The 25,930-nt window shown below is 45.0% G+C and overlaps 1 protein-coding gene across 1 annotated transcript in view; it reads left to right on the top strand.

The window, feature by feature from the left end:
• The first annotated feature begins 423 nt into the window (after window positions 1-423).
• Window positions 424-25,930, top strand: part of LOC115463665 (zinc finger protein 184-like) — a 63,122-nt gene continuing 37,615 nt past the window's right edge. The window contains exons 1-2 of the mRNA XM_030194372.1: window positions 424-693; window positions 19,414-19,540. Of these exons, the coding sequence (XP_030050232.1) occupies window positions 670-693; window positions 19,414-19,540 (151 nt within the window). The 5' untranslated portion in view covers window positions 424-669. The remainder of the gene's footprint in view (window positions 694-19,413; window positions 19,541-25,930) is intronic.

Here is a 25,930-nt window from a genome sequence, read left to right as displayed (position 1 = left end):
TATGCTGAATATTGGCAGTTGGGCATCCCCAGGTGATTTAAACGGGCAGAATATCAGCCGGCCAAAGCCTTTCCACATGTAATAACAGAACTCGTCCATTTAATGGATCTCTCAATATTTTTATACTCTCCAGTGGCTCCTATGATTCAACAATATGAAATCTCTTCAATCCAGTATGGATTAGGATTCTTTTCTAATTATGTATAATTAATTCTTCCTGCTTTGGTGCTGTATTTGGGATTTACAGGAATTTAACACCTTTTTCTCTAATCTAAAGCAGGGACCTGACTGGTTTCTTCTGCCTGGAACATCCTGTAGCTGCCTGCTATAGATCCAGCTTAAGAGGGTGGCTGGGATTTTCACAGTATGACCTCAGTTGAAGAGTTTGCGCATGCTCAGCTGTTTTTACTTCCTCTACTTGTCTTTATTTGTCTGCAGAGCTGCAAAGAGCAGAAGAGAGTTTTAATTTTTTTTTTATCTCCAGTACCTGGAAACCCTTGTTAGTTCCAGTGCTAAGTCTGCAGAAGGGGAGAAGAGGGACTTTATCTGTGAGATCCTCTCCAGTCATCACAGCCTCCTGCTGTCTTATTCATCTTTCCAGGAACAGTAAAATCTCAGGCCCGCCTGAATCCTTCCCAGCAACTGCAGAATTCAGGAAACAGGAGGGAAATGTCTGCCCTGGTTTCTGATCAGGTAAGAAATTCTTCTGTCTTCTCATGTGCCACTTTCTAATGCACACACACATACACTCATCAATATGCAGAGACGCCAAGGGTGAACCATTCCAATGAGAGAGATTTATCATACAAGGTGTATCAATAGAAATCAAACAAAATAAAACATGGAAAAGAAAATAAGATGATACCTTTTTTATTGGACATAACTTAATACATTTCTTGATTAGCTTTCGAAGGTTGCCCTTCTTCCTGACAAAGAAGGGCAACCTTCGAAAGCTAATCAAGAAATTATTAAGTTATGTCCAATAAAAAAGGTATCATCTTATTTTCTTTTCCATGTTTTATTTTGTTTGATTTCTATTGATAACCTTAAGAGTGGACTAACACGGCTACCACACTTCTCATACAAGGAGTGAAATTGAAGACCGAAGAGTGAGATTTTTCAGACCGTACATCCAGGGTATAAATATAGAATGATTTAAGTGTAGTATTGCTTTGGAAATTAATCAAGGCAGCATTAAATGATATTGGCTTTTCTTTAGAGCCTCTGAAAGAATACAGACAAAGTGGGAAGCAATTTTGGGTAAATGTTTTGAGCTGAAAATTGTCCTCCACCCAGTAGTTAAAACATGCATACAGCCTCGCTTTTACACATCAGTCCTGTATCACACACATAGAGGTGCATTTTAAATATAATGTCTAAATCCAACTTTGGACGTTTTGCTAAAAACGTCCAAAAATCGAAGTGGTGAATATAGTGATTTTCGAAACAGAAAAATGTCTTATCATTTTGTTTTGAAAATGGCCATTTGCTAGATGTTGTTCTCAGTGCGTCTATCTTTTTGGGCCATAAAAAAAAAGTCCAAGTGAAAAATGCACAAAATCAACCATTGGGATGTAGGAGAAGCCAGTATTCTTAGTATACTGGCTACACAGACATCCCAGTAGAGCTGTGGGGCACTCTAGGGGGCACTGCAGTGGAGTTCACATAAAAGGTCCCAGGTACACATCTCACCATTACCCCCTTACATCAGTGGTGTAGCCAGACCTGACATTTTGGATGGGCCCAGAGCTAATATGGGTGGGCACAATGTATACAGGTATGAATAGAGTTTCTTGGGATAGTACAAAATAATTCCTTAGAATGCACTTGATGATGGATTTCTAAGTAGTCTGACAGGCAGCTGCCCTGCATCAATATAAACCACACACATATGTATTTAGGTTAATGGAAATACCTCTTTGAAGTGTCATCAATAAAATGTTGGAACTAATAGATGAAGGGGGGAGTGGTTTAATGTGAAAAATTTGATGACTGTTAATAAGGATGTGTATCTGTGGAGTTCATGTCAAACAAGCTCTTAATGTGTTATAGTAAAGTTGTATTTTCTGATTTGTCATCAATAAAAACTGTTGAAACATAAACCACATACATACTTCATGGAAAAAATGATATTTACATAATAGTTACATTATCCCATATCATAAACTTGACCAGATATAAGTCTACTATTGGAATAATCTCCCTGAGCCCATTCGCCAGGCCCCTTCCCTGCCCATCTTCAAATCCCTGCTAAAAGCCCATCTCTTCAATGTCGCCTTTGGCACCTAACCACTATTCAAGAAATCTAGACTACCCCAATTTGTCATTTCGTCCTTTAGATTGTAAGCTCCTTTGAGCAGGGACTGCCCCTTTTTGTTAAATTGTACAGCGCTGCGTAAACCTAGTAGCGCTATAGAAATGTCAAGTAGTAGTAGTAGTAAATATCTCAACAGGACAGGATCCTGCAATATAATTACATCATAGCATATATCTTTCAAACTTTGCTTTATCACAAATGTAAATGCCTGATTAAGCAAAACAGCTTTCCATAGGAAAAATGTATTCAAATTCTGGTATCACCTCAATAATAGGAACACAAGATCTCTTCATTGCCAGGTACTTTGTGAAGTACCACTAAGTCCTGCAAAAAGGCTTGTTAGAACATATGCTGCAAACCTTAACACCTTAAGAGTACCCTTAAAAGGCAGCAGTGAATATACACAACAGCAATATGTATCCCATTGGAAAAGCCAGACTCATAGATCCCCACACAAACCACATGCCAGCAGAATCTCTCACCTACTCAGTCACCTGCAGAACGCAAACCAACCCTCATCAATTACAGAATAAAGGACCAAAAGTTAGAAATTGTCCTGTAGCCCAGCATCAGCCCTTTCCTTCTCTACCCCCCTCCCCAATCTATCCCTGTAGCTCGGCATCAACCTTTCCCTTCCCTACCCTCCCAACTGTCCCCGTAACCCAGCATCAACCCTTCCCTTCCTTTCCCCACCCCTCACCCCCCATCTATCCATCTCTGTAGCCCGGCATTAGTCTTTCCCTTCCCTACCTACCATCCATCCCCATAGCCCAGTATCAGCCTTTGCCTTCCCTTCCCTACCTCCCATCCATCCCTGTAGCACAGTATCAGACTTTTCCTTCCCTTCCCTACCTCCCATCCATCCCCGTCGCCTTGCATCAGCCTTTCCCTTCCCTTCCCCACCATTCATCCCAGTAGCCCAACATCAGCCCTTCCCTTTCCCACCATCCATCACATAGGTAGGCATCAGCCCTACCCTACCCCCGCCCCTCCCTGTAGCCTAGCGTCAGCCCTGGCCCACCCCCTACCCATCCTGCCATGGTCTGGCATCTCCCCCCCCCCCCCCCCCCCACACACACACCCTGAAGCACGCAAGCATTAAATATAAACCTTTGGTTTTTTTTAATGTCCTGGGTACTCTACCCAAAAACCTGCCTACATTAAGTTTAAAACATTTTTTTTAAACCTGGGCACTGCAGAGACTCTCCTCACCGAAAAACTAACAACATGAAAAATATATATAACATTTTAAAATTTGAACATAGGCACTATTAAATTGTATTGTTGGTGGTTTCTGGGTGGGGGTGGGCTCTTCACTGCCTAGGGGGAAAGGGGAAAGGGAAATGGGACTTGATAGGGGGGATAAAAGGTATATTTAATCATTAATTAAATATACCTTTTCTCCCCTAGGCCTTGACTCCATCCTTCCAGCCCTCGGTCCTTCTACTCCAGCTAGTTCCAGTCCTGCTTGTTTTCAGTCTCGACTCCATCCTTCCTTCCATCAGCTATTGTCCTGATGTTTCAATTGCTGTTTCTACTTATCACCTGAAAGTTCAACTACTGTTCCCACCTAGCACCTGAAAGTACCTCAGATTTTATTATGGCCCCTATACACATTCTCTTCCTAGCCCTATCCCTTCCCAATCTTTTCCCTCATCCCCCACCACTGTCCATTACAGGAACTCACTGCCCATCCATTGTTATCATTACCTCACCTTCTCTTTTACCCCCTTCCTCCTTCTCAGCTTTTAATCTTCATCTTTTTCTTCCCTCCATTATGCCTTCCCCATTCTACCTGTGTACCTCTTCGACGCCTTTGTGGCCACACCTCTCCTACTCAGTGGAGGAGGGTAGTTAGTGGGGTCCCGCAGGGGTCCGTTGCTTTTTAATGTATTTATAAATGACCTAGAGATGGGAATAACTAGTGAGGTAATTAAATTCGCCGATGACACAAAATTATTCAGGGTCGTCAAGTCGCAGGAGGAATGTGAACGATTACAGGAGGACCTTGCGAGACTGGGAGAATGGGCGTGCAAGTGGCAGATGAAGTTCAATGTTGACAAGTGCAAAGTGATGCATGTGGGTAAGAGGAACCCGAATTATAGCTACGTCTTGCAAGGTTCCACGTTAGGAGTTACGGATCAAGAAAGGGATCTGGGTGTCGTCGTCGATGATACGCTGAAACCTTCTGCTCAGTGTGCTGCTGCGGCTAGGAAAGCGAATAGAATGTTGGGTGTTATTAGGAAGGGTATGGAGTCCAGGTGTGCGGATGTTATAATGCCGTTGTATCGCTCCATGGTGCGACCGCACCTGGAGTATTGTGTTCAGTACTGGTCTCCGTATCTCAAAAAAGATATAGTAGAATTGGAAAAGGTACAGCGAAGGGCGACGAAAATGATAGTGGGGATGGGACGACTTTCCTATGAAGAGAGGCTGAGAAGGCTAGGGCTTTTCAGCTTGGAGAAGAGACGGCTGAGGGGAGATATGATAGAAGTGTATAAAATAATGAGTGGAATGGATCGGGTGGATGTGAAGCGACTGTTCACGCTATCCAAAAATACTAGGACTAGAGGGCATGAGTTGAAGCTACAGTGTGGTAAATTTAAAACGAAGCGGAGAAAATTTTTCTTCACCCAACGTGTAATTAGACTCTGGAATTCATTGCCGGAGAACGTGGTACGGGCGGTTAGCTTGACGGAGTTTAAAAAGGGGTTAGATAGATTCCTAAAGGACAAGTCCATAGACCGCTATTAAATGGACTTGGAAAAATTCCGCATTTTTAGGTATAACTTGTCTGGAATGTTTTTACGTTTGGGGAGCGTGCCAGGTGCCCTTGACCTGGATTGGCCACTGTCGGTGACAGGATGCTGGGCTAGATGGACCTTTGGTCTTTCCCAGTATGGCACTACTTATGTACTTATGTACTTATGTACTCTCCTCTGCTCTCTTTTACCTCCTTCTCTTACTCTCAGCTGGTGACATCAATCCCAATCTGGTCCTCCTCTTCTGCCTTCTTCCTACTTATGCAGGCCACATTGTGACATCTCTAATCTCATCTCTATTCCTCTTCTTCCCCCTTACTCCTTACCCTTCTCTTGTGCCCTATGGAAGGCCCGCTCCATCTACAATAAACTTCCCTACATTCACGACCTCTTCATTTCTCGTTCCCTCCATCTACTTGCCTTAACTGAAACTTGGCTCTCCCCTGATGACTACTTCTGTTGCAGCTCTTTTTAACCATGGTGGTTATCTTTTTTCTCATACCCCTCGCCTTGCTGGCCGCGGCGGTGGCGTTTGATTGCTACTCTCTCCCTCCTGCAAATTCCAACCTCTTCTTCCACCCCAATCTCACTGCTTTTTGACCTTTGAAGTCCACTCTATCCGCCTTTTCACTCCTCTGCCTCTCCGACTGGCAGTCATTTATTGACCCCCTGATAAGTCTCTTTCATCCTTTCTCACTGACTTTGACGCCTGGCTTTCCTTCTTTCTTGAACCTACATCCCCCTCCATCATCCTAGGTGACTTTAACATCCACGCTGATGATTCCTCTGACTCTTATGCTTCCCAATTTCTTGCCTTAACATCCTCATTCAATCTTCAGCTGTGCTCCTCTGCACCTACCCACCAAAATGGTCACTGTCTCAACCTTATCCTCTCCTCTAACTGCTTCCCCTCCAGCTTCTGTTCCTCAGCTCTCCCCCTTTCTGACCATCACCTATTAACCTTCACACTTAAGCACCCTCCTCCCCAGTCCCACCCAATCTCAACCCCTACATCTAGGAATCTTCAAGCTATTGACCCCCTTATTCTGTCTTCTTGTGTCTTTAACCTTTTCTCTTCCACCACTCTATCTAAGTCTGTCAATGAAGCCGTTTCTTCCCATGAAACTATTCTCTCCTCTGCTCTGGACACTCTTGCCCCTCCCATGCCCCATCCTACTAGGTGTACCAAACCCCAGCCTTGGCTGACCTCTAAAATCCGCTACTTTCGTTCCTGTGCCCGCTCTGTTGAACATTCTTGGCTTAAATCCCGCACCCTTGCCAACTTCATTCATTTCAAATTCATGCTTAACTCCTTCCAGTCTGCCCTTTCACGGGCCAAACAGGATTACTTCACCCAATTGACAAATTCCCTTGGCTATAACCCTCGACTTCTCTTTGCCACACTGAACTCTCTTCTCAAAGTGCCTCCGTCCCCAATTCCCCCTTCTCTTTCTCCTCAGACCCTAGCTGAGCACTTCCATGATAAAATCCGTAAGATTAACCTTGAACTTTCATCCAAACCCTCCCCACCTCTCTCTCCCTTAGTCCACACCCCCTACTCTCCTTCCTCTCCTTCTTTTTCCTCCTCTGAAGTTTCTACTGAGGAAACTGCCCTTCTTCTTTTCTCCTCCAAATGTACTACCTGTTCATCTGATCCCATCCCCACTTATCTACTTAACACTATCTCTCCTACTATCATCCCTGTCATCTGTCACATCCTTAATCTCTCACTCTCCACTGCAACTGTTCCTATGGCCTTCAAACATGCTGTTGTCACTCCACTCCTTAAAAAACCCTCACTTGGCCCTACCTGTCCCTCCAACTATCGTCCCATCTCCCTTCTTCCTTTCCTCTCCAAATTACTTGAACGCGTCGTGCACCGCAGTTGTCTTGACTTCCTTTCTTCTCAACCTATTCTTGACCAACTCCAATCTGGTTTCCACCTTCTTCACTCTACTGAAACTGCACTTACCAAAGTCTCTAATGACCTGCTACTGGCTAAATCCAGAGGTCTGTATTCTATCCTTATCCTTCTTGACCTATCTGCTGCTTTCGACACTGTTGACCACACCATACTCCTCGATACGTTATCCTCGATTGGATTCCAGGGCTCTGTTCTTGACTGGTTCTCCTCCTACCTCTCACTTCGCACTTTCAGTGTTCACTCTTTCGGTTCCTCTTCAACTTCCATCCTGCTTTCAGTTGGTGTCCCTCAGGGTTCTGTCCCTTGGACCCCCTCCTTTTCTCCATCTATACCTCTTCTCTTGGTACCCTGATTTCATCCCATGGCTTTCAATACATCTTTATGCAGATGACTCTCAGATCTACATCTCCACCCCTGAAATCTCAACCGTAATCCAGGACAAAATTTCATCCTGCTTGTCTGATATTGCTGCTTGGATGTCTCAATTGCCATCTGAAGCTAAACATGACTAAAACTGAACTTCTCATTTTTCCCCCTAAACCCACTTCCCCTCTTCCCCCATTCTCTATCTCCGTTAATGGCTCTAACATCCTCCCTGTCTCCTCGGCTCGTAACCTTGGAGTCATCTTTGATTCCTCTCTCTTCTTCTCTGCGCATATTCAACAGATCGCCAAAACCTGTCATTTCTTATCTACAGCATTAGCAAAATTCGCCCCTTCCTTTCTGAATACACTACCTGAACCCTTATCCAAACCCTTGTCACCTCTCACTTGGATTATTGCAATTTGCTTCTCACTGGTCTTCCACTCAGCCATCTCTCTCCTCTCCAGTCTGTCCAAAATTCTGCAGCACGACTTATTTTCTGCCAAAATCGTTATACCCACACTAGCCCACTCCTCAAGTCACTTCACTGGCTCCCTGTCCGCTTCCGCATACGGTTCAAACTTCTCTTACTGACCTTTAAATGCATCCATTCTGCAGCCCCCCAGTACCTCTCCATTCTCATCTCTCCCTACATTCCTCCCCGTGAACTCCGCTCACTGGACAAATCTCTCTTGTCGTCGCCCTTCTCCTCCACTGCTAACTCCATACTTCGTTCCTTTCCCTCGCGGCACCTTATGCCTGGAATAGACTTCCTGAGCCTGTACGTCTAGCTCCATCTCTACCTGTTTTCAAATCTATGCTGAAAAACCCACCTTTTCACCACTGCTTTTGGCTCCTAGCCACTACTCAATTGCCCTCCCCTTGTTCCTTCTCACCCAGTACTTCCTTGCCCTTAATTGTCTTGTCTGTCTGTATTTTTAGATTGTAAGCTCTATTGAGCAGGGACTGCTCTCTCTGTGTCAGGTGTTCAGCGCTGCATGCGTCTGGGTAGCGCTATACAAATGCTAATAATAATAATAATTGAAGAGCCCACCGCCAGCAAGCATTACACTGTAGTACTGTAGTACACACTAAAAAATATGTATTTACCTGGGCTTAGACAGCTGGGCTTGCAGGGTGGTGGAGACTGAGCACTGTGCTCCGTGTATGCTGGCTCCTCTGGGGCCACGGGGGAGTGCTGAGGTCTGGGGGGATCACAAAAGGCTGATCCTGATCCAGTGACAGCACTGTAGAGGAGCTGCAACACTGGCAGCAGCCGGCAGGCTTTCCCGTGCACCACTGAGGTGCCTTTGTGTGCACGGGGGAGGGGGGGGGGCAGGCAGAGTGAAACCGGATGGTCTGACTTGGAGGAAGGGCAGTAGTGGTGTGGGTTGGGCATGTGGCGCCGTGCTAGAATGGCCGACGCATGACGGGCATCTGGATCAGAACCCATACTTCGGCACACTAAAAAAAAAAGGCTGGTACTGTAGGAGGAGGATCAGAGGAGAGGTTCCGGCTGCAATGTGGGCTGCCTAATAGCATGTGGTTGAGGTGCGGCAGAAAAATTGTGTACTCCCACTGATAACCTGCGCCTATCAGGATAAATTTGGCAGGCCAGAGCCCAGGCCCACCCGTAGCTACGCCCCTGCCTTAGTATGGTGAGCCCTCCAAAACAATTCTGTTCCCAACTGTACACCACTACAGTAGCCCTTATGTCTGCAGGTGTCACCTATATGTGGGTACAGCAGGTTTTCTGGTGAGTTGTTTGGAGGTCTCACACTTTCCATCACAAGTGTATCAGGTAAGTGGGATATGGACCTGGGTCCCCTTCTTACAGTGCACTGCACCAACCATTAGACTATTCCAGGGACCTGCTTGCAGCTGTAATAGGACAGGCAATAACATCTGAAGCGGTCATAGAGGTTGGTATGTACTGTATCTTTCACATCTTTGGGGGGGAGGGGGTCAGTGACCACTGGGAGGTCATCTGGTCATTTAAGGCACCTTTTTGTGACTTAGTTGTAATAAAACAGGTCTAGATCAAAACGTCTAAATTGTACTCCTTGGTGTTTTTGTTTTGTTCCATTATGGTAGAAAAACACCAAGTGTTAGGAATGCACAAATCCTACTCCCCCTTGTGATTTGACATACTGCTGATGAACTCTGCGTAGAAAAATGTCTACAAATGGGTTTTGAAAATAGCAATTTGGACGTTTTGGAAGAAAAAACTTCCAAATGCCACTTGTGCTGCTTTTGGACATTTTTCTGTTTCGAAAATGAGCCCAATAATCACTCTGGAGCCCTTTTACTAAAGTGTGGTAGGTTTTGCCCTTACCATATGTTAACAGCAAAAATTAATGTGTGGCATTTACAATGCAGGCAGACGGTTAGTGCACAGACACCACATTATCCCTCAGATTCTATAAAAGTTGCCCAAATTTGCATGCCAAAATTTGAACATGATCCTGAGATGCACACGCAGCTTATTTGGTTAACGAGCCAATTAACAGTAATAATTGAGTGCTAATAATTGGCACCAATTAGGATTTCCATGTGCTTCTGCCTGCATGTTATTCTATAACACTAGGCGCTCAAATCTCATGTTGTGTAAACCAAAAAGGGGCGTGGCCATGGGAGGCACACGAGAGGGTCAAGGGTGTTCCAACAATTTGCATGCAGTGTTAGAGAATACAGCAGATGCATGCCCAAATTGGAACTATACCTGATTTCAGCAGGCGTAAGTCCAGGCACCCAAATCTGGGCTTTAGAATTGGCAATGCGAGGTATTCTATAAAAGGCCACTCAACCCGGAGCACCAATAGCCTTGAGCGTTGATTTTTTTCCAGCGCCGAGTTTGAGCACTATTTACTGAATCCAGCCCTATGTGCCTGGGCCAATAAAGTGGGACAATATTGGGGGGGGGGGGGGGGTGAGAATTGAGACCAGGGGGGTGTTGTGGGAGCACCTCCACACCTATCATGACAACAGCTGCTCTAATGGACTTCAGATAGTGCAGCTGTGCTTATTGCCTCCTCTTGTGGTAGTGGTAACAACGGCCACTCTATCAGCGGTCATGACAGCTGTCACATATAATATGATACATGCACTAGCGTCATAACTGATCACTCTTCCCTCCGCCTATGTCATGTCCAGCTCCCACCCACTAAGCTTAGTGAAAAGGTCCCTCTGTGTTATATATACTTTTTTCCTGAAAAATGAACCCCAGCACTCTCCTCACTGAATCTTTAGATACCAACCCACCAGTCTATCAGTTTCATCTGCTACATTCCCCTTCATTCATACTGCACAGACCACTCCAGACTCATCCCACCCTCACATGCTTATGCTTCCTCTTCCTCTTAACCATTGAATCAGTCAGCTCTGAGGCTTCCAGTTTTTCTCTGGAAACCAGGCAGTATCTACAAAATACTGAGCTCTCTTCATGCTATAACCTAGTGGAGAATTAATCTCACTGGTAGGGACTAGATAATAGACAGTAGGTTTTTGCAGATACATTATAATGAAGGTGGAGGGAGGGCATTGAGGGTGTTCTATTTGCATTTAATTATACTTATTACAGATGTCAATCACTACATATTTTTAAGATTTTGGTTTTTTAGCAAAAATCTTTTCTGTAAGAAGTTGAGAATTATAATATATATTTTATAGGCAGGGCCACTTTAACCACTTAAGGGGCCCTGGGCAAACTTTTATGAATGGGCCTCCCCCCCCCACCAGGCCAGCCAAACAGGCTCCTACTGACAACAAGTGCAGTATAAAGGTGCAGAGCCACTGTCTAGGTTACACTGTTAACTGGTTCTGCAACTTTAAAAACAGGAAGTCTATGACAGAAGAGGCTAGGATAAGCAGAGCCTCAGCTTTGTGGCCTAGACAGCAGCTCCACACCTATACTACTTGCTATTTTTTTTCTGGCAGTAGAGGGGAGGGGGGGGGGGGGGAGGAAGTTGCCAGAGCAGAAAAGAGGGGGGAAAAGATGGATCAGAGTGCAGAGATGCCAAGGATGGCCTATCCTAAACAGTGAGATTAAAGGCCAATGACCGACGATGTTTTTCCTGGTGCATATGAGGTATAAATTTGGCACAGTGTGAAGGGATTCAGTGGTGTAGCCAAGGGTGGGCCTTGGTGGGCCCAGGCCCACCCACTTTGGGCTCAGGCCCCACCCAAGTAGCACCACACCTATGATGTGGCTGGCAGAGATCCCCAAGCCCCACCAGCCGAAAACTCCCAACAACTGTCCCACTTGCATACCTTGTAAATAGCAGATCTTCGTCTGCAGCAAGCAATGACTGGATACTGCTCACACCAGCCCCCACAGCCTTCCCTCTGATGTATTCCTGCCTAGGCGGAAACAGGAAGTTGCATCAGAGGGAAGACTGTGGGGCCAACATGAGCAGTGTGTATTAGTTGCGTGCTCATTGCTGGTGAAAATCTGCTATTTAAAAGGTATGTGGGGGAGGTGGATGTTTGAGAGACTATATGGCATGCAGGCAAAAGAGGGAGAGACCAAATCACTTGTGGGATGACACGGGGTTCTTCTGCCCACCCATCTTGGGCCCAGGCCCACCCAAAATTGGGAGTCTGGCTACGCCCCTGAAGGGATTGCAGCCTGAGGAAGGGATGCTGGCTACTTTTATTGACAATGCCTTCATGCGAACGCTAAAATGGATTTTTGTATGGATTTCTGTATGACATGTTACATATTTTAAATTCAATTATTTCAAGCACTTATTTATTTTATTTTATTTGTTACGTTTGTTTCCCACATTTCCACCTATTTGCAGGCTCAATGTGGCTTACATAGTACCGTAAGGCATTCGCCAAGTCCGGTAAAGAAACAAATACAAGGTGAAATTGTGGTCCGAATAAAGGTACATGTGTATAATGGTACAATGGGGGTTGAGGAGACAAAAGGTTATATAGTGGTCCATTATGAGCTTTGGTTTTGCTGTGTTGCAGAGTGTAGGTATTAACGGCATTATCCAAAGTCCTGCAATGACCTGCTCCTCGCCAAAATCCAAAGGTCATTACTCCATCCTCAATTCTTCTTGACCTATCCGCCGCTTTTGACCACTGTCAATCACAACTTACTTCTCAACACATTGTCCTCTTTGGGTTCCAGGGCTCTGTCCTCTCCTGGTTCTCCTCTTATCTCTCCCATCGTACCTTCAGAGTACACTCTCATGGTTCTTCCTCCACCCCTATCCCGCTCTCTGTTGGTGTCCCTCAGGGTTCTGTCCTTGGACCCCTTCTTTTCCTCAATCTACACCTCTTCCCTGGGCTCCCTGATCTTCGTCTCATGGCTTCCACTATCATCTTTATTGCTGACGACACCCAGCTTTATCTCTCCACTCCAGACATCACTGCGGAAACCCAGGCCAAAGTATCGGCCTGCTTATCCGACATTGCTGCTTGGATGTCCAACCGCCACCTGAATCTGAACATGGCCCAAGACTGAACTTCTTGTCTTCCCACCCAAACCCACTTCTCCTCTACCTCCACTCTCTATCTCGGTTGATAACACCCTCATCGTCCCTGTCTCATCTGCCTGCAACCTCGGTGTCATCTTCGACTCTTCCCTCTCCTTCTCTGCGCATATCCAGCAGATAGCCAAGACCTGTCGCTTCTTCCTCTATAACATTAACAAAATTCGCCCTTCCTCTCTGAGCACTCCACCCGAACTCTCATCCACTCTCTCATTACCTCTCGCCTTGACTACTGTAAACCTACTCCTCACTGGTCTCCCCTTAGCCACCTATCCCCCCTTCAGTCCATTCAGAACTCTGCTGCACGTCTTATCTTCCGCCTGAACTGATACACTCATATCACCCCTCTCCCTCAAGTCACTTCATTGGCTTCCGATCAGGTACTGCATTCAGTTCAAGCTTCTCCTACTAACCTACAAATGCACTCGATCTGCAGCCCCTCCTTACCTCTCAACCTCATCTCCCCTTACGTTCCTACCCGTAACCTCCGCTCTCAAGACAAATCCCTCCTTTCAGTACCCTTCTCCAACCACTGCCAACTCCAGGCTCCGGCCCTTTCTGCCTCGCCTCACCCCATGCATGGAACAAACTCCCCGAGCCCATACGACAGGCCCCCTCCCTGCCCATCTTCAAAATCACTGCTTAAAGCCCATCTCTTCAATGTCACCTTCCGGCACCTAAACCACTACACCTCTACTCAGGAAATCCAGACTGCCCCAACTTGACATTTCGTTCTTTAGATTGTAGTTCCTTTGGCAGGGACCGTCCTTCTTTGTTAATTTGTACAGCGCTGCGTAACCCTAGTAGCGCTCTAGAAATGTTAAGTAGTAGTAGTAGTAGGTATCTATGTTGGGTCGGTGGGGTATGCTTTTTTTAGTAGGTAGGCTTTCAATGATTTCCTGGTTAGGTGGTCATAGGGTTGTTTCACAGCTTTTGGCAGTGCGTTCCATAATTGTGTGCTTATATAGAGAAGCTGGATGCGTAGGTTACTTTGTATTTGAGTCCTTTGCAGTTTGGGTAGTGGAGGTTTAGGTATGTTTGAGATGAACTAGATATGTTTCTGATTGGTAGGTAAATGAGGTTTGTCATATATCCTGGGACTTGGGCCGTAGATAATTTTGTGATTGGAAGCCAGTGCAGTTTTGCCCGGAGGGGTTTGGCACTTTCGAATCGCAATTTACCAAATATCAACCTGGCTGCTCTGTTTGAACATGATGCCCTGGAGGAAAGGAGAAACAGGGTGATATGATACAGACATTCAAATTTTGAAAGGGATTAATCCGCAAACGAACCTTTTCCGGAGATGGAAGGCAGTAGAACTAGAGGACATGAAATGAGATGAAGGGGGGCAGACTCAAGAAAAATGTCAGGAAGTATTTTTCAACGGAGAGAGTTGTAGATTGCTTGGAATGCCCTCCCACGGGAGGTGGTGGAGATGAAAATGATAACGGAATTAAAAAATGCGTGGGATAAACATAAAGGAATCCTGTTCAGATAGCAATGGATACTCAGAAGCTTAGCGGACATTGGGTGGCAGAGCCGGGGGGGGGGGGGGGGGGGGTCGGGGCTGGTGTTTGGGAGGCGGGGCTAGTGCTGGGCAGACTTCTGCAGTCCTGTGCTGTGAAAATGGCAGATACTAATCAAGGTCAGGTATACACAAAAAGTAGCACATATGAGTTATCTTGTTGGGCAGACTGATGGACCGTGCAGGTCTTTCTCTGCTGTCATCTACTATGTTTAGTCACGTTACTGTGTTTTGAGCAGTCTGGAGTTTCTTTGTCAGTTGTTCTTTGCATCCCGCATAGATCCCATTGCAATAGTCTGTATGGCTTAGTACCATTGATTGTACAAGGTTGCGAATATTTCCCTCGGGAAGAAAAGGTTTTACTCGTTTAAGTTTCCACATTGAGTGGAACATTTTCTTTGTTATGGAGTTCACTTGGCTCTCGAATGTGGGGTTGCGGTCGATTGTAACGCCAAGTATTTTCAGACTGTCTGACATAGGGAGGGTGTGGTCTGGGGTGATTAAGGTGTGGGGTTTGTACGTGTTGTGTTGAGATGAGAGGATGAGGCAGTGTGTTTTTTCAGTGTTCAGTTTCAGTTGAAAAGAATTTGCCCATGAGTCCATGGTGTTCAAACCGAGTTTGATTTCCATTGTTGATTTCTGTTAGATCATGTCTGAAGGGAATGTATATTGTGACATCGTCTGCGTAGATGAATGGGTTGAGGCCTTGCTTTGATAAGGACTTGGCCAGTGGGATCATCATTATGTTGAAAAGTGTTGGTGGTAATGGTGATCCTTGAGGTACTCCACAGTCTGCTTTCCAAGGAGGAGATATGTTTAGTTTGATTTCACTTGGTATGTTCTGGTGGTTAGAAAACCCTTGATCCAGCTAAGTATATTTCCACCAATCCCGAAGTAGTCTAAGAGTCTAGTAGTATGTTGTGGTTTACCATGTCGAAAGCGCTCGACATATCGAATTGGAGGAGAAGTATGTTCTTGCCTGTAGCTATTTCCTGCTTGAATTTGGCCAGGAGAGTGATTAGCACAGTTTTGGTACTATGGAGGGGGGCGGAATCCCGATTCTGATTCATGTAGTAATGAGAACTTGTCCATGTAGTCAGTAATCTGTTTGGTCACCATGCTTTCCATCAGTTTGACTGCTAGTGGGATAGATGCAACTGGGCGATAGTTGGCGAGTTCGGTTGTTTTTTCTTGGTATCTTTTGGGATTGGGGTGAGTAGGATGTTGCCATATTCCTCAAGGAAAAGACCTTGTTGGAACATGTAATTTAGGTGGGATGTGAGGTCTGTTATGAAGCGGTCAGGGGCGAATTTTAGTAGGTAGCTGGGGCAGGTATCCAGTTTGCATGGGTTCTGGAGAACCTTTTGATCGCCTGGTCTGTCTGTAATTTGTGCTTGTGACCAAGGTGCAGTATTCTGCAAGCATGCCATTTCTGTGTAGAGATCCGTAGCAGTCCTGTTCTTTTTTTCCCCACTAGGCAGTCTATTGAAATTCTAGGGACTGGTGTAATATTGATAGTGCTGCCATTTCATGGATAAATTTGTTCTTTGAGTCCTGGGAGTTAGTACTGTTATGGTATCTGAGTGTGTTTTTGCACAAGTTTTTACATAGTGTTTTGTAATGGAGGGATGTTGCATTGGCCTTACTGAGATTGCATCAAAACATTAATAATTTAGTTTGTTATAATATGAGACAGGGCTTTAGAACATGTTGCAGAATCTGTTGTGTGCTGAGGTGCTTGTCTTATAGCAGACTTTTGTCTGATCAGCAGATAAGACTCTGCCTCTTGAGGGGTTTTTAAATCTCTAGATATGAAGGCAAAAAAAACAAACAAACCCTGGAACCTCAAATCAGACTGTACGTGTATAGCCAACAGCAGAAATTCAAACTCAATTGCAAGGTATCAGAGATATGCATTTCCAAAACCTGTCTTATTCCAATTACTATGAAATTCAAATAAAATGCTTTTTTTGTTTCAACCTTTGTTGTTTGAACAATTTGTTATTCCATTTCCTTTGGTCCCAGTGTCTCTTTTCTGTTTCATCTGTTTTTGTGGGGTCTCCTGTCCATCTAATATTTCTTCTCTCTCCATGTCTACCATCCTTCTGTCTGCACTCTTAGTTGTCCTATCATCTCCATTCTGTGTCTCTGTCCCTTATCCTACCCTTGAATTCAGTATCTGCCCTCCCAGTGTCCCCATCTCCCCCCTTTTCCAGCATTCTGTCGATTGTCCACCTTCTCCCCACCTTTTGGCATTATCCCCTATGTCCCTATCTTACCCTTCTTAACAGCATTTTATCCCATCCCTTCCTTTCCAGTAGTGACCCTATCTCTCCCACCCCCTCCTTTCTAGTAGTGTCCTTATCCCCCCTTTCAGTAGTTCCCCTTTCTCTCCTCCCCCCTTTCCAATAGTGTCCCTACTCCCTCCTTTACAGCATTGCCTCTGTGTTCCATTGTCCCCACCCTCTCCCTCAAGGAGATTTGATTAATCAAACTTCCTTTCTCTCCCTGTCCACCATTGACCCCTCTGCATCCCTGTCCCTCCATGCCCAGCATTTATTTTTTATGGCCTTATTTGGCCCCATGTTCAGTTTCTCCCCCCACCACCACCACCACTGAGTCCTGCATCTCTCTCTTCCTCCCATCCACTCTCTCCTGTCCTGCAGTGATCACACTGCTCCAACACAGACGATTAAGAAATTTAAACCTTCTACCGGCGTCGGGGCCTCTTCTCAGGCACATCCTGCCTACTCTGGTGCAATTTCCTGTTTTCTGTGTAGGCGGGACACATCTGAGAAGATGCTGGTAGAAAGTTGATTTTCTTAATCACGGGTGCTGGAGCAGTATGATGACCACAGGACGGGAGAGAGTGGGTGGAAGGAAGAGAGAGATGCAGGACTCGGACGGGACAGAGAAGGGAGAGAGACATACTCAGATTCAAGGACAAATTTACCAATGTGCAATGGGGCAGCTGGTCCCCCTATATGTAGGGGGCCTGGGAGCAGCTGCTGTCTTTGCCCATTGGTAAAAGTGGACCTGCTTATAGGCCCCTTATTGATGGAAAATTGGAGACTGGCCAAACTCAATGGGAGATTACTTCCTGGAATTTCATGTGCAAGGGGAATAAAAGACATTATGACAAGAATAACAATAAAAGTCCTGAATTTATAGTATTTCAGTCTTTGCCTCTCAAATATAGAGTGCTTTCCAGGTGTTCAGTTGATCTGGCTTCACATGTCAAATTTCACTGATCCAGTGATAACGTGTAACTGATTCTTCCAAGTCTGCCCAGGCTTGTCTCATCAGAGAGCAGAATCAGAAGCTTCTGGATTGCAGAAAGCATGTGTTAGGGCCTGGCACCGATGATTTAGAGCAGTTGGACCCTAATCAGGGAGACCACAGCAGACACATGCGTATAGGTCACATGCCAAATGCAACTAGTGATGATGATGCGTTGAAACCCTCTGCTCAGTGTGCTGCGGCGGCTAAGAAAGCAAATAGAATGTTAGGTATTATTAGGAAAGGAATGGAAAACAAAAATGAGGATGTTATAATGCCTTTGTATCAGTCCATGGTACGACCGCACCTCAAATATTGTGTTCAATTCTGGTCACCGCAACTCAAAAAAGGTATAGTGGAATTAGAAAAGGTACAGAGAAGGGCAATGAAAATGATAAAGGGGATGGGATGACTTCCTTATGAGGAAAGGCTGAAGCGGCTAGGGCTCTTCAGCTTGGAGAAGACGGCTGAGGGGGGGATATGATAGAGGGCTATAAAATACTGAGTGGAGTGGAACAGGTAGAAGTGAATTATTTGTTTACTCTTTCCAAAAATACTAGGACTAGGGGGCATACGATGAAGATATAAAGTAGTAAAGTTAAAATGAATCAGAGAAAATGTTTATTCACTCAACGTGTAACTAAACTTTGGAACTCTTTGCTGGAGAATATGGTAAAGGCGGTTAGCTTAGCGGGGTTTAAAAAAGGCCTGGACAGCTTCCTAAAGGAAAAGTCCATAGACCATCATTAAATTGACTTGGGAAAATCCACTGCTTATTTCTGGGATAAGCAGCATAAAATGTTTTGAACTTTTTTGGGATTTTGCCAGGAATTTGTGACCTGGATTGGCCACTGTTGGAAACAGGATGCTGGGCTTGAAGGACCTTTGGTCTATCCCAGTGCGGCAATACTTATGTAGTTATTTGTATGTATTATGCGCATGTCTGATCAGAAAAATGTATCGATACACATCTGTGCATGTGCCAGGAAGTGATTCTGTCCATAACATCATTTCAATGCCGACATTTATACGCAGAAAAGCATTTTTGAAGCTGTACAGATGTGTATGATTCAATTTTTTCTTCTAAGACCTATGCACAGTTGTAGCTAACCTGAACTGTCACTTCCTCCATTCCATCTTATTTTTTTGACCCATGCTCCTCATGGAGGCCACAGAAAGGTGTCATACACTTGTAGGAAAAAGAAAAGTGGGCATTACATTCATTCAGATACTACAATAGAAGAACAATCTAACCCTTTTTTATGCTTCCTGAGATGTGGCATTAAAGCTCCTGTGTTGTGCTCAGCCTTCAAGTGTGCCATGCACGTCTCTGCATTGGGGGCGAATAATTTAATTACCAATGATTTTAATATGCTATGCTGATTTTAATATGCTGTGCACTGGTGTCTGATGCACGGCTTTACACAGGTTTATCTTCTGCACAAACCCCTTTTCTATATCATGAACTGTCAACATTATGCATAGACACTGTGCTAACCTTATGTCAATGTGCAAGCTTTTTGCATTTGCCCCTTTGTTCTAAATCTATGGGTATACAAATCTGTGCAGTTTGCAGCTTCTTCTGGCTTTTCTTGGCCTCTATATGAATGCTGTGGAACATTTTGCACTCGGATCTTCAATCTTCAGTCAGAAAAGGATTACAACTTGAGCTATAGAAGAATATGACACAAACAGGAATAATCTAAACTAACTCCCCTAATTTTTTATATCTTTACCAGACCTCAGTCACATTCAGTGATGTTGCTGCTTATTTTTTGGAAGCGGAGTGGGACATTCTGGGAGAATGGCAGAAGGAACTGTACAAGAAAGTCATCAAGGAGATTCACAGCTTCCTGATGTCACAAGGTAAATATTAGGGATGGGCTGTTGGTGACAAATGTCGTTCGCTAATAAAAGCACACACTCATCCTCAAGAGTACTCACTACTCTCCTGATTCTATGACAAGTCACCTAAAGTTAGGCGTCAAAGGCCAGGTTCAGTAAAGGGGTGCTGGGAAAATTCAGCATTCAGCACTATTCTATAAAGGGTGCTCCAGATTGAGTGCCTTACGCCTGCTGAAACCAGGACAGGGCATAGGAGAATCGTTGGACATGGATGAGAGGGGAGGGCAGGGCAGGGGAGAGAGGAGACATACTGGACAGTGATGGGAGGGGAGGTCAGCGAAGAGAGATTCGTTGGGCATGGATGGAAGGAGAGGGCAGGGTAGAGAGGAGAATCATTGGACATGGATGAGAGGGGAGAGAGGAGAATCGCTGGACATGGATGGCAGGGGAGGACAGGGGATAGAGGAGAATTGCTGGACATGGGAGGGGAGGGCAGGGGAGAGAGGAGACATGCTGGACATGGACAGAGAGGAGAGCAGGAGATAGAGGAGAATTGCTGGACATGGATGGATGGAGGAGTTGGCAGGGAGAGAGGAGAAATGCTGGACTTGGATGGAGGAGAAGGGAGAGAGAATTATTGCTTTATATGGCTACAGGGGAGGGAACAGAGAGGAGAAATGCTGGACATGGATGGAGGAGAGAGGAGAAGCGCTAGACATGGATGGAGGGGAGGAAAGAAAAAAGAAGAAGATGCACATGGATGGAGATGAGGGAAAGGGAAAAGAGGAGAAAAACTGCACATGGATGGAGAAAATAGGCAAAAGCTGGATCTACATTATACCTCCTCCAGTCAATTCCACAGAGGAGGACCCAGCTTTTACTATTGGATGTAGGGCAAGAAATGAAGAAGAAAGGAGGAAAGTAAAGACATATATGGAAAGGAAGCCCTGGAAACGGAGTTAAGAGAACAGATAGAGAGCAGCAGAATCAGAGACTGGGACCAATATGGATAGAAAAACAAAGTCACCAGACAACAAAGGTAGAAAAAATCATTTTAATTTTAGTGTTTGAAATATGTCCAATTTGAGAATTTACATCTGCTGTCTTATTTTGCACTGGGTATACTGAAGCTGTAACAGCTTACAGAAATTATTTATAATGAAAAAAAAAAATCAAATTTTTTTCTCCTATACTAGTATAATATTTTCAATGATGCCTGTTTATATGCACCATGGCTGGTATAAGAGGTGTGGCTAATGTGGGGTGTGGCTATCATAGGAGTGGAGCCATATGTGGTGCCCCCCCGCCCATAATGAGTACCGGCACCTTTTTTCTACAAAAAAAGCACTGTGTGGTCTGACTCAGCCTAGCTTTTTCTTGTGTTTTAAGGATTAGGATCTAAACCTGAATTTTACAGCAATGGTTTCTGCAGTATTTTTTTTTTCAGTATTGTTGGCAGCACATCAGTTCTAAGGGACGCATAATTTATAATATAATGGGTACTGCCATTTTATCAGGGCTAGAAAAATCCCAGATGAGAGGTTCTTAAAATTTAGAACTTGAGTTCTGATATTATCTATCCCTAGTGCATCATGAGCTCCTGTGACTCTATAGGACCCTGTGAAAGACACCACTGCTGCAGGTTTGGCAAAAGATGCTGCTCTATGTTAAATTAGAGCAGTAGTTCCCACTTCCAGTCCTCAAGGGCCACCAACAGTTGAGGTTTTCAGGACATCTCTAATGAATATGCATGAAAGGGATTTGCATGCCTAATACCTCCATTGTATGCAAATGTCTCCCATGCATATTCATTATACTATAACATGACTAATAAACACTATATCATACAGTATCAAAAAATGTATTTATATAATATCTAACATCATAAAAACTCAGTGCTCATATAAGAAATACTCAAAATCTCCCCTAAAGCCCCTCTGGAACGTACCAATGGATACAGTAAGTCTGGCACACCGTGTACTAATCTAAACATTAAAGATTACTCAACTATATTAAAGACAACCTAATCTTTGCTGTCCCATGGGTGCCTAGTCAAAAATCTTCCACTGCTGTTACTTGAAAGCTAGTTCATGTCATGAGGACGCCTAGGTGTCCCAATTGATTTTAGAAGCTTTTGCTTGACGTTGGAAGTATGGTCTCCTGACGAAGAGAAAATGAAACACAGCTAGTGTTGAGATCTGGAGAACGGTTTTGAAAAAGTGTGTGATATATTGCAATTATATGGAAGAGAGAAGGGCTCTATAATAATTGGACATGAACTAGCTTTCGATTAACAGCAGTGAATACTGGATCTCGCAGATTGTTTCTATTTTTTAAACTGTCACAGAAATACCAACATAGTTTGGAAAAATTCATCGGTACAGATTTAATGAAGCAATGTGCTGCGGAGACTTTGTTGCAAGCTATTGGTGCAATGCTTTGTCAGCTTTAATTGGAAAGCGTCAACTTGGAGGAGTGTTATCCATTTCAAATTACAGTTTGACTTGCTTTGATAGAACCTGGGACATCTTATGGAAGATTTTTGACTAGGCACCCATGGGACAGCAAAGATAAGCTGTCTTTAATATAATTGAGTAATCTTTAATGTTTAGATTAGTATATGATGTACCAGACCTATTGTATCTATTCGTATGTTCCAGAGGGGCTTTAGGGGAGATGCTGAGTCTTTGTTATATGAGCACTGAGTTCTTATGATGTTAGGTATTGTGGCAAATGGTGAATTTTCCAGCATGTGAATTATAAGAATATTTCATGAATATTTCTCTAGTTTGGCCAGCAGGTAGTGCATGTTTATGTTTAAAGCTGTTACAGAGAAATGACTGTTCCTTCTTTAGTTTAACACAAAGAGGAAGTAACCTGCAGCATAGGAGCCAACTCTGTGAGTGCTTGAGCACCCCCGATATTGAGAAAATTCCATGTATGTGTCCAAGGAAGGGTTATTTCCACTGGGTTTAGCACCCCCAATAATTTTGAAAAGTTGTCTCCTATGTCCTGCAGTGATGTAGCCAACTACTTTTTAAAAATGTTGTTCTGGGCTTTGATTGGTCCAGGAGTTCAATTTCAGTCTGGAAATACTGGATTTTTCTCCTGTCTCAGTTTGGAAGTAGAGAGAGAAAGACTTCTTCACTGAGACCCTGTGAGCAGTTATTTATTTATTAGGATTTATTTGCCGCCTTTTTGAAGGAATTCACTCAAAGCGGTGTACAGTAAGAATAAATCAAACATGAGCAATAGACAATTACAATAGTAAAATTATTCAAATAACAATACAAATTATGGCGTGCGGGGCATAATCAAAAGTGGCGCCCAAGTTTTTCTGCGATCGTCCTCGCAGGACGTCCCGGCGAAGGGGCGGGGAAACCCATATTATCGAAACAAGATGGGCGTCCATCTTTTGTTTCGATAATATGGTCGGGGATGCCCAAATTGTGAAATTTAGGTCGACCTTAGAGATGGTCATCCCCGATTTTCGGCCATAATGGAAACCGAGGACGCCCATCTCAGAAACGACCAAATCCAAGCCATTTGGTCGTGGGAGGAGCCAGCATTCGTAGTGCACTGGTCCCCCTGACATGCCAGGACACCAACCGGGCACCCTAGGGGGCACTGCAGTGGACTTCATAAATTGTTCCCAGGAGCATAGCTCCCTTACCTTGTGTGTTGAGCCCCCCAACCCCCCCCCCAAACCCATTCCCCACAACTGTACAGCACTACCATAGCCCTAAGGGGTGAAGGGGGGCACCTACATGTGGGTACAGTGGGTTTCTGGTGGGTTTTGAAGGGCTCGTATTTACCACCACAAGTGTAACAGGTGGGGGGGGGGGGGATAAGCCTGGCTCCGCCTGCCTGAAGTGCACTGCACCCACTAAAATTGCTCCAGGGACCTGCATACTGCTGTCATGGAGTTGGGTGTGACATTTGAGGCTGGCAAAAATATTTAGAAAGTTTTTTTTTAGGGTGGGAGGGGGTTGGTGACCACTGGGGGAGTAAGGGGAGGTTATCCCCGATTCCCTCTGGTGGTCATCTGATCAGTTCGGGCACCTTTTTGAGGCTTGTTCGTAAAAAAAAATGGACCAAGTAAAGTCGCTCAAGTGCTCGTCAGGGATGCCCTTCTTTTTTCCATTATGGGTCGAGGACACCCATGTGTTCGACACGCCCAAGTCCCGCCTTCGCTACGCTTCCGACCCCCCCCCCCCCATGAACTTTGGTCGTTCCCGCAATGGAAAGCAGTTGAGGACGTCCAAAATCGGCTTTCGATTATGCCGATTTGGGCGACCCTGGGAGAGGGACGCCCATCTCCCGATTTGTGTTGAATGATGGGTGCCGTTCTCTTTCGAAAATAAGCCTGCTAGTATACTACTTAAAATATCAACACAATATGTAATAGAACATTTTAATTGACAGTGTACGGTATAAGCAAAGATGGAACATATAGATAGGTAAAAAAGTAAGAGGAGTTAGAAAATAAGGTGATTAATTTAAAGAACGTTGCACATGAGATCAGAGAGATGGTTAAATATTATCTCAGCTAGGGTAGGAATGGATAAACATGTCCTGCTGCAGTATGTGCAGCCCATGTCAGTCCTTGTGTGTGTGAGTTACAGAGTTGCACAGGGACAGAAATGCAAACCCATCCCCGCCGGAATCAAACCCGTCCCCGCTCATCCCCGCCAGAATCTAATCCGTCCCCACCCGTCCCCGTGAGTAATTTCCGTCCCCGCCTGTCCCCCTGAGCGATTTCCTCCATCCCCGCCCGTCCCCTACTGAATCTTAGAAAAAGGGCAATAAATAAATAAACTGAAGTTTTTTCCACACTAAAATAGAGAGAATTGGTCACCCAAACAGCACAATGCCCTCAACAAAAGAAACAAGTGGGTATGCTTTAGCTGCAGTAAAACAGCTCACAAACAGCCAGTTCCCACCATGAGAGAAATAAACTGCCTATACATATAAAAAATAAAAGTAGTCAGCTGAGCTGACTCACCTCTGTGCAGTTCTCTTCTGTGGATGACTCAGTCACTCACTCACAGTCACTAGTACTCACTGCCCCTCCTCTTCTCTTCTGGTCTGGCTCTGGTCACAGTACCACAGCTGCTGAACTCCTGCTGCCTTCCAGTTCTCTCTCCTTCAGTGCCACAGTTGCTCCGTCCTGCTGCCTCCCTCTCTCCTCTGTGCCACAGCTGATCTGCTCCTGCTACCTCTGAGAGGAGTCCTTTCCTCCTGCTCCGCTTGTGCCTGGTGCTGCTTCTTTCTCTTTTCCCTGCCACAGCTGCTCAGCAGCTCCTGCTGCCTCTGAGAGGCGTCCTCCTCCTTTCCTCCTGCAGTGCTCCTCATGCTGCTGCTGTCCTCCTCTCTCTGTCCTCTCCTCCTACAGTACTGCTGCTGTGCTGCCCATGTGCTTGATCCAAACCTTAGCTGCTTCCTCCTCTGAGATGATTGATGAGTCTGACTCTCTGACCTCAGTGCCTTTGTTCACTGGTAGTGGACCTGGCTGGAGCCTGCTGTTCTCACTCAGCAGTATGACATCATTTTCTTTGAGTCCTACCCTGGCATACAATTAAGGAGAGATGAGAGAATTTTAAATTAACGAAGTCCAACTGTAAAGTTGGATGGGAAGGAAAAAAGAAACCCAAATCTCACACGCATAGAGCACACGTTCATTCAAGTAAATCAGTTACATGCAGGCAGTGCAATCGGCAGGAAATTCTAGAGAGAACAGAATCAGATAAATATTTGGGCTTTACAGTTAGTGCCAGTGTTTGTGTTTGATACTGAGGTCTGGCTCACAGAAGTGCATGGAAGACTCAATGCATACAACTTGAGCAAATCTCCTGCACGTGTTGAACTTGAGTTGAGACAGAGAGAGACCTGGGTGAAAACGTGCAAGTGCTCGTCATGGACGTCCTTTTTTTTTTTTTTTAAATTATGGATGAAGGATGGCTAAATGTTAGGCGCTCAAGTCCCACCTTCGCTATGCCTCCAACACCCCTTTGAAATTTGGCAGTCCCTGCGACAGGGCAGTTGAGGACACCCAAAATGTGGACGTTTCTCTGAGAAGGACATCCACGCCTTCGCAATGCCCGACAACCCCCCTTGAAATTTGGCCGTTGAGGACGTCCATCTTCCGATTTAAAGATGGGCGTCCTTCTTTTCCCACTGGTCTCCTTTGATTTTGTTCACAGCGAGCTTTTTACTAGGGTCTGGCTGGCAAAAGACTGATAGTAAGACGAGAAAGTTTCCACCATTCTCCTGCTCTCTGAGTGACGCGTCATTGGAGGAGAGCTTGGTGTCTCCGCCCACTAAAAGAAGAAGGGACGATTGGCAAACCAGCAGCATGATTGATGTGATAAGGGCACAGATCGGCAGAAAAGCAGTGGGCTTTCAAACAAA

This window comes from Microcaecilia unicolor, chromosome 2 (assembly GCF_901765095.1).
Source record: "Microcaecilia unicolor chromosome 2, aMicUni1.1, whole genome shotgun sequence".
Lineage (NCBI taxonomy): Eukaryota > Metazoa > Chordata > Amphibia > Gymnophiona > Siphonopidae > Microcaecilia > Microcaecilia unicolor.
This window is presented reverse-complemented; position numbering and strand designations above follow the sequence as displayed.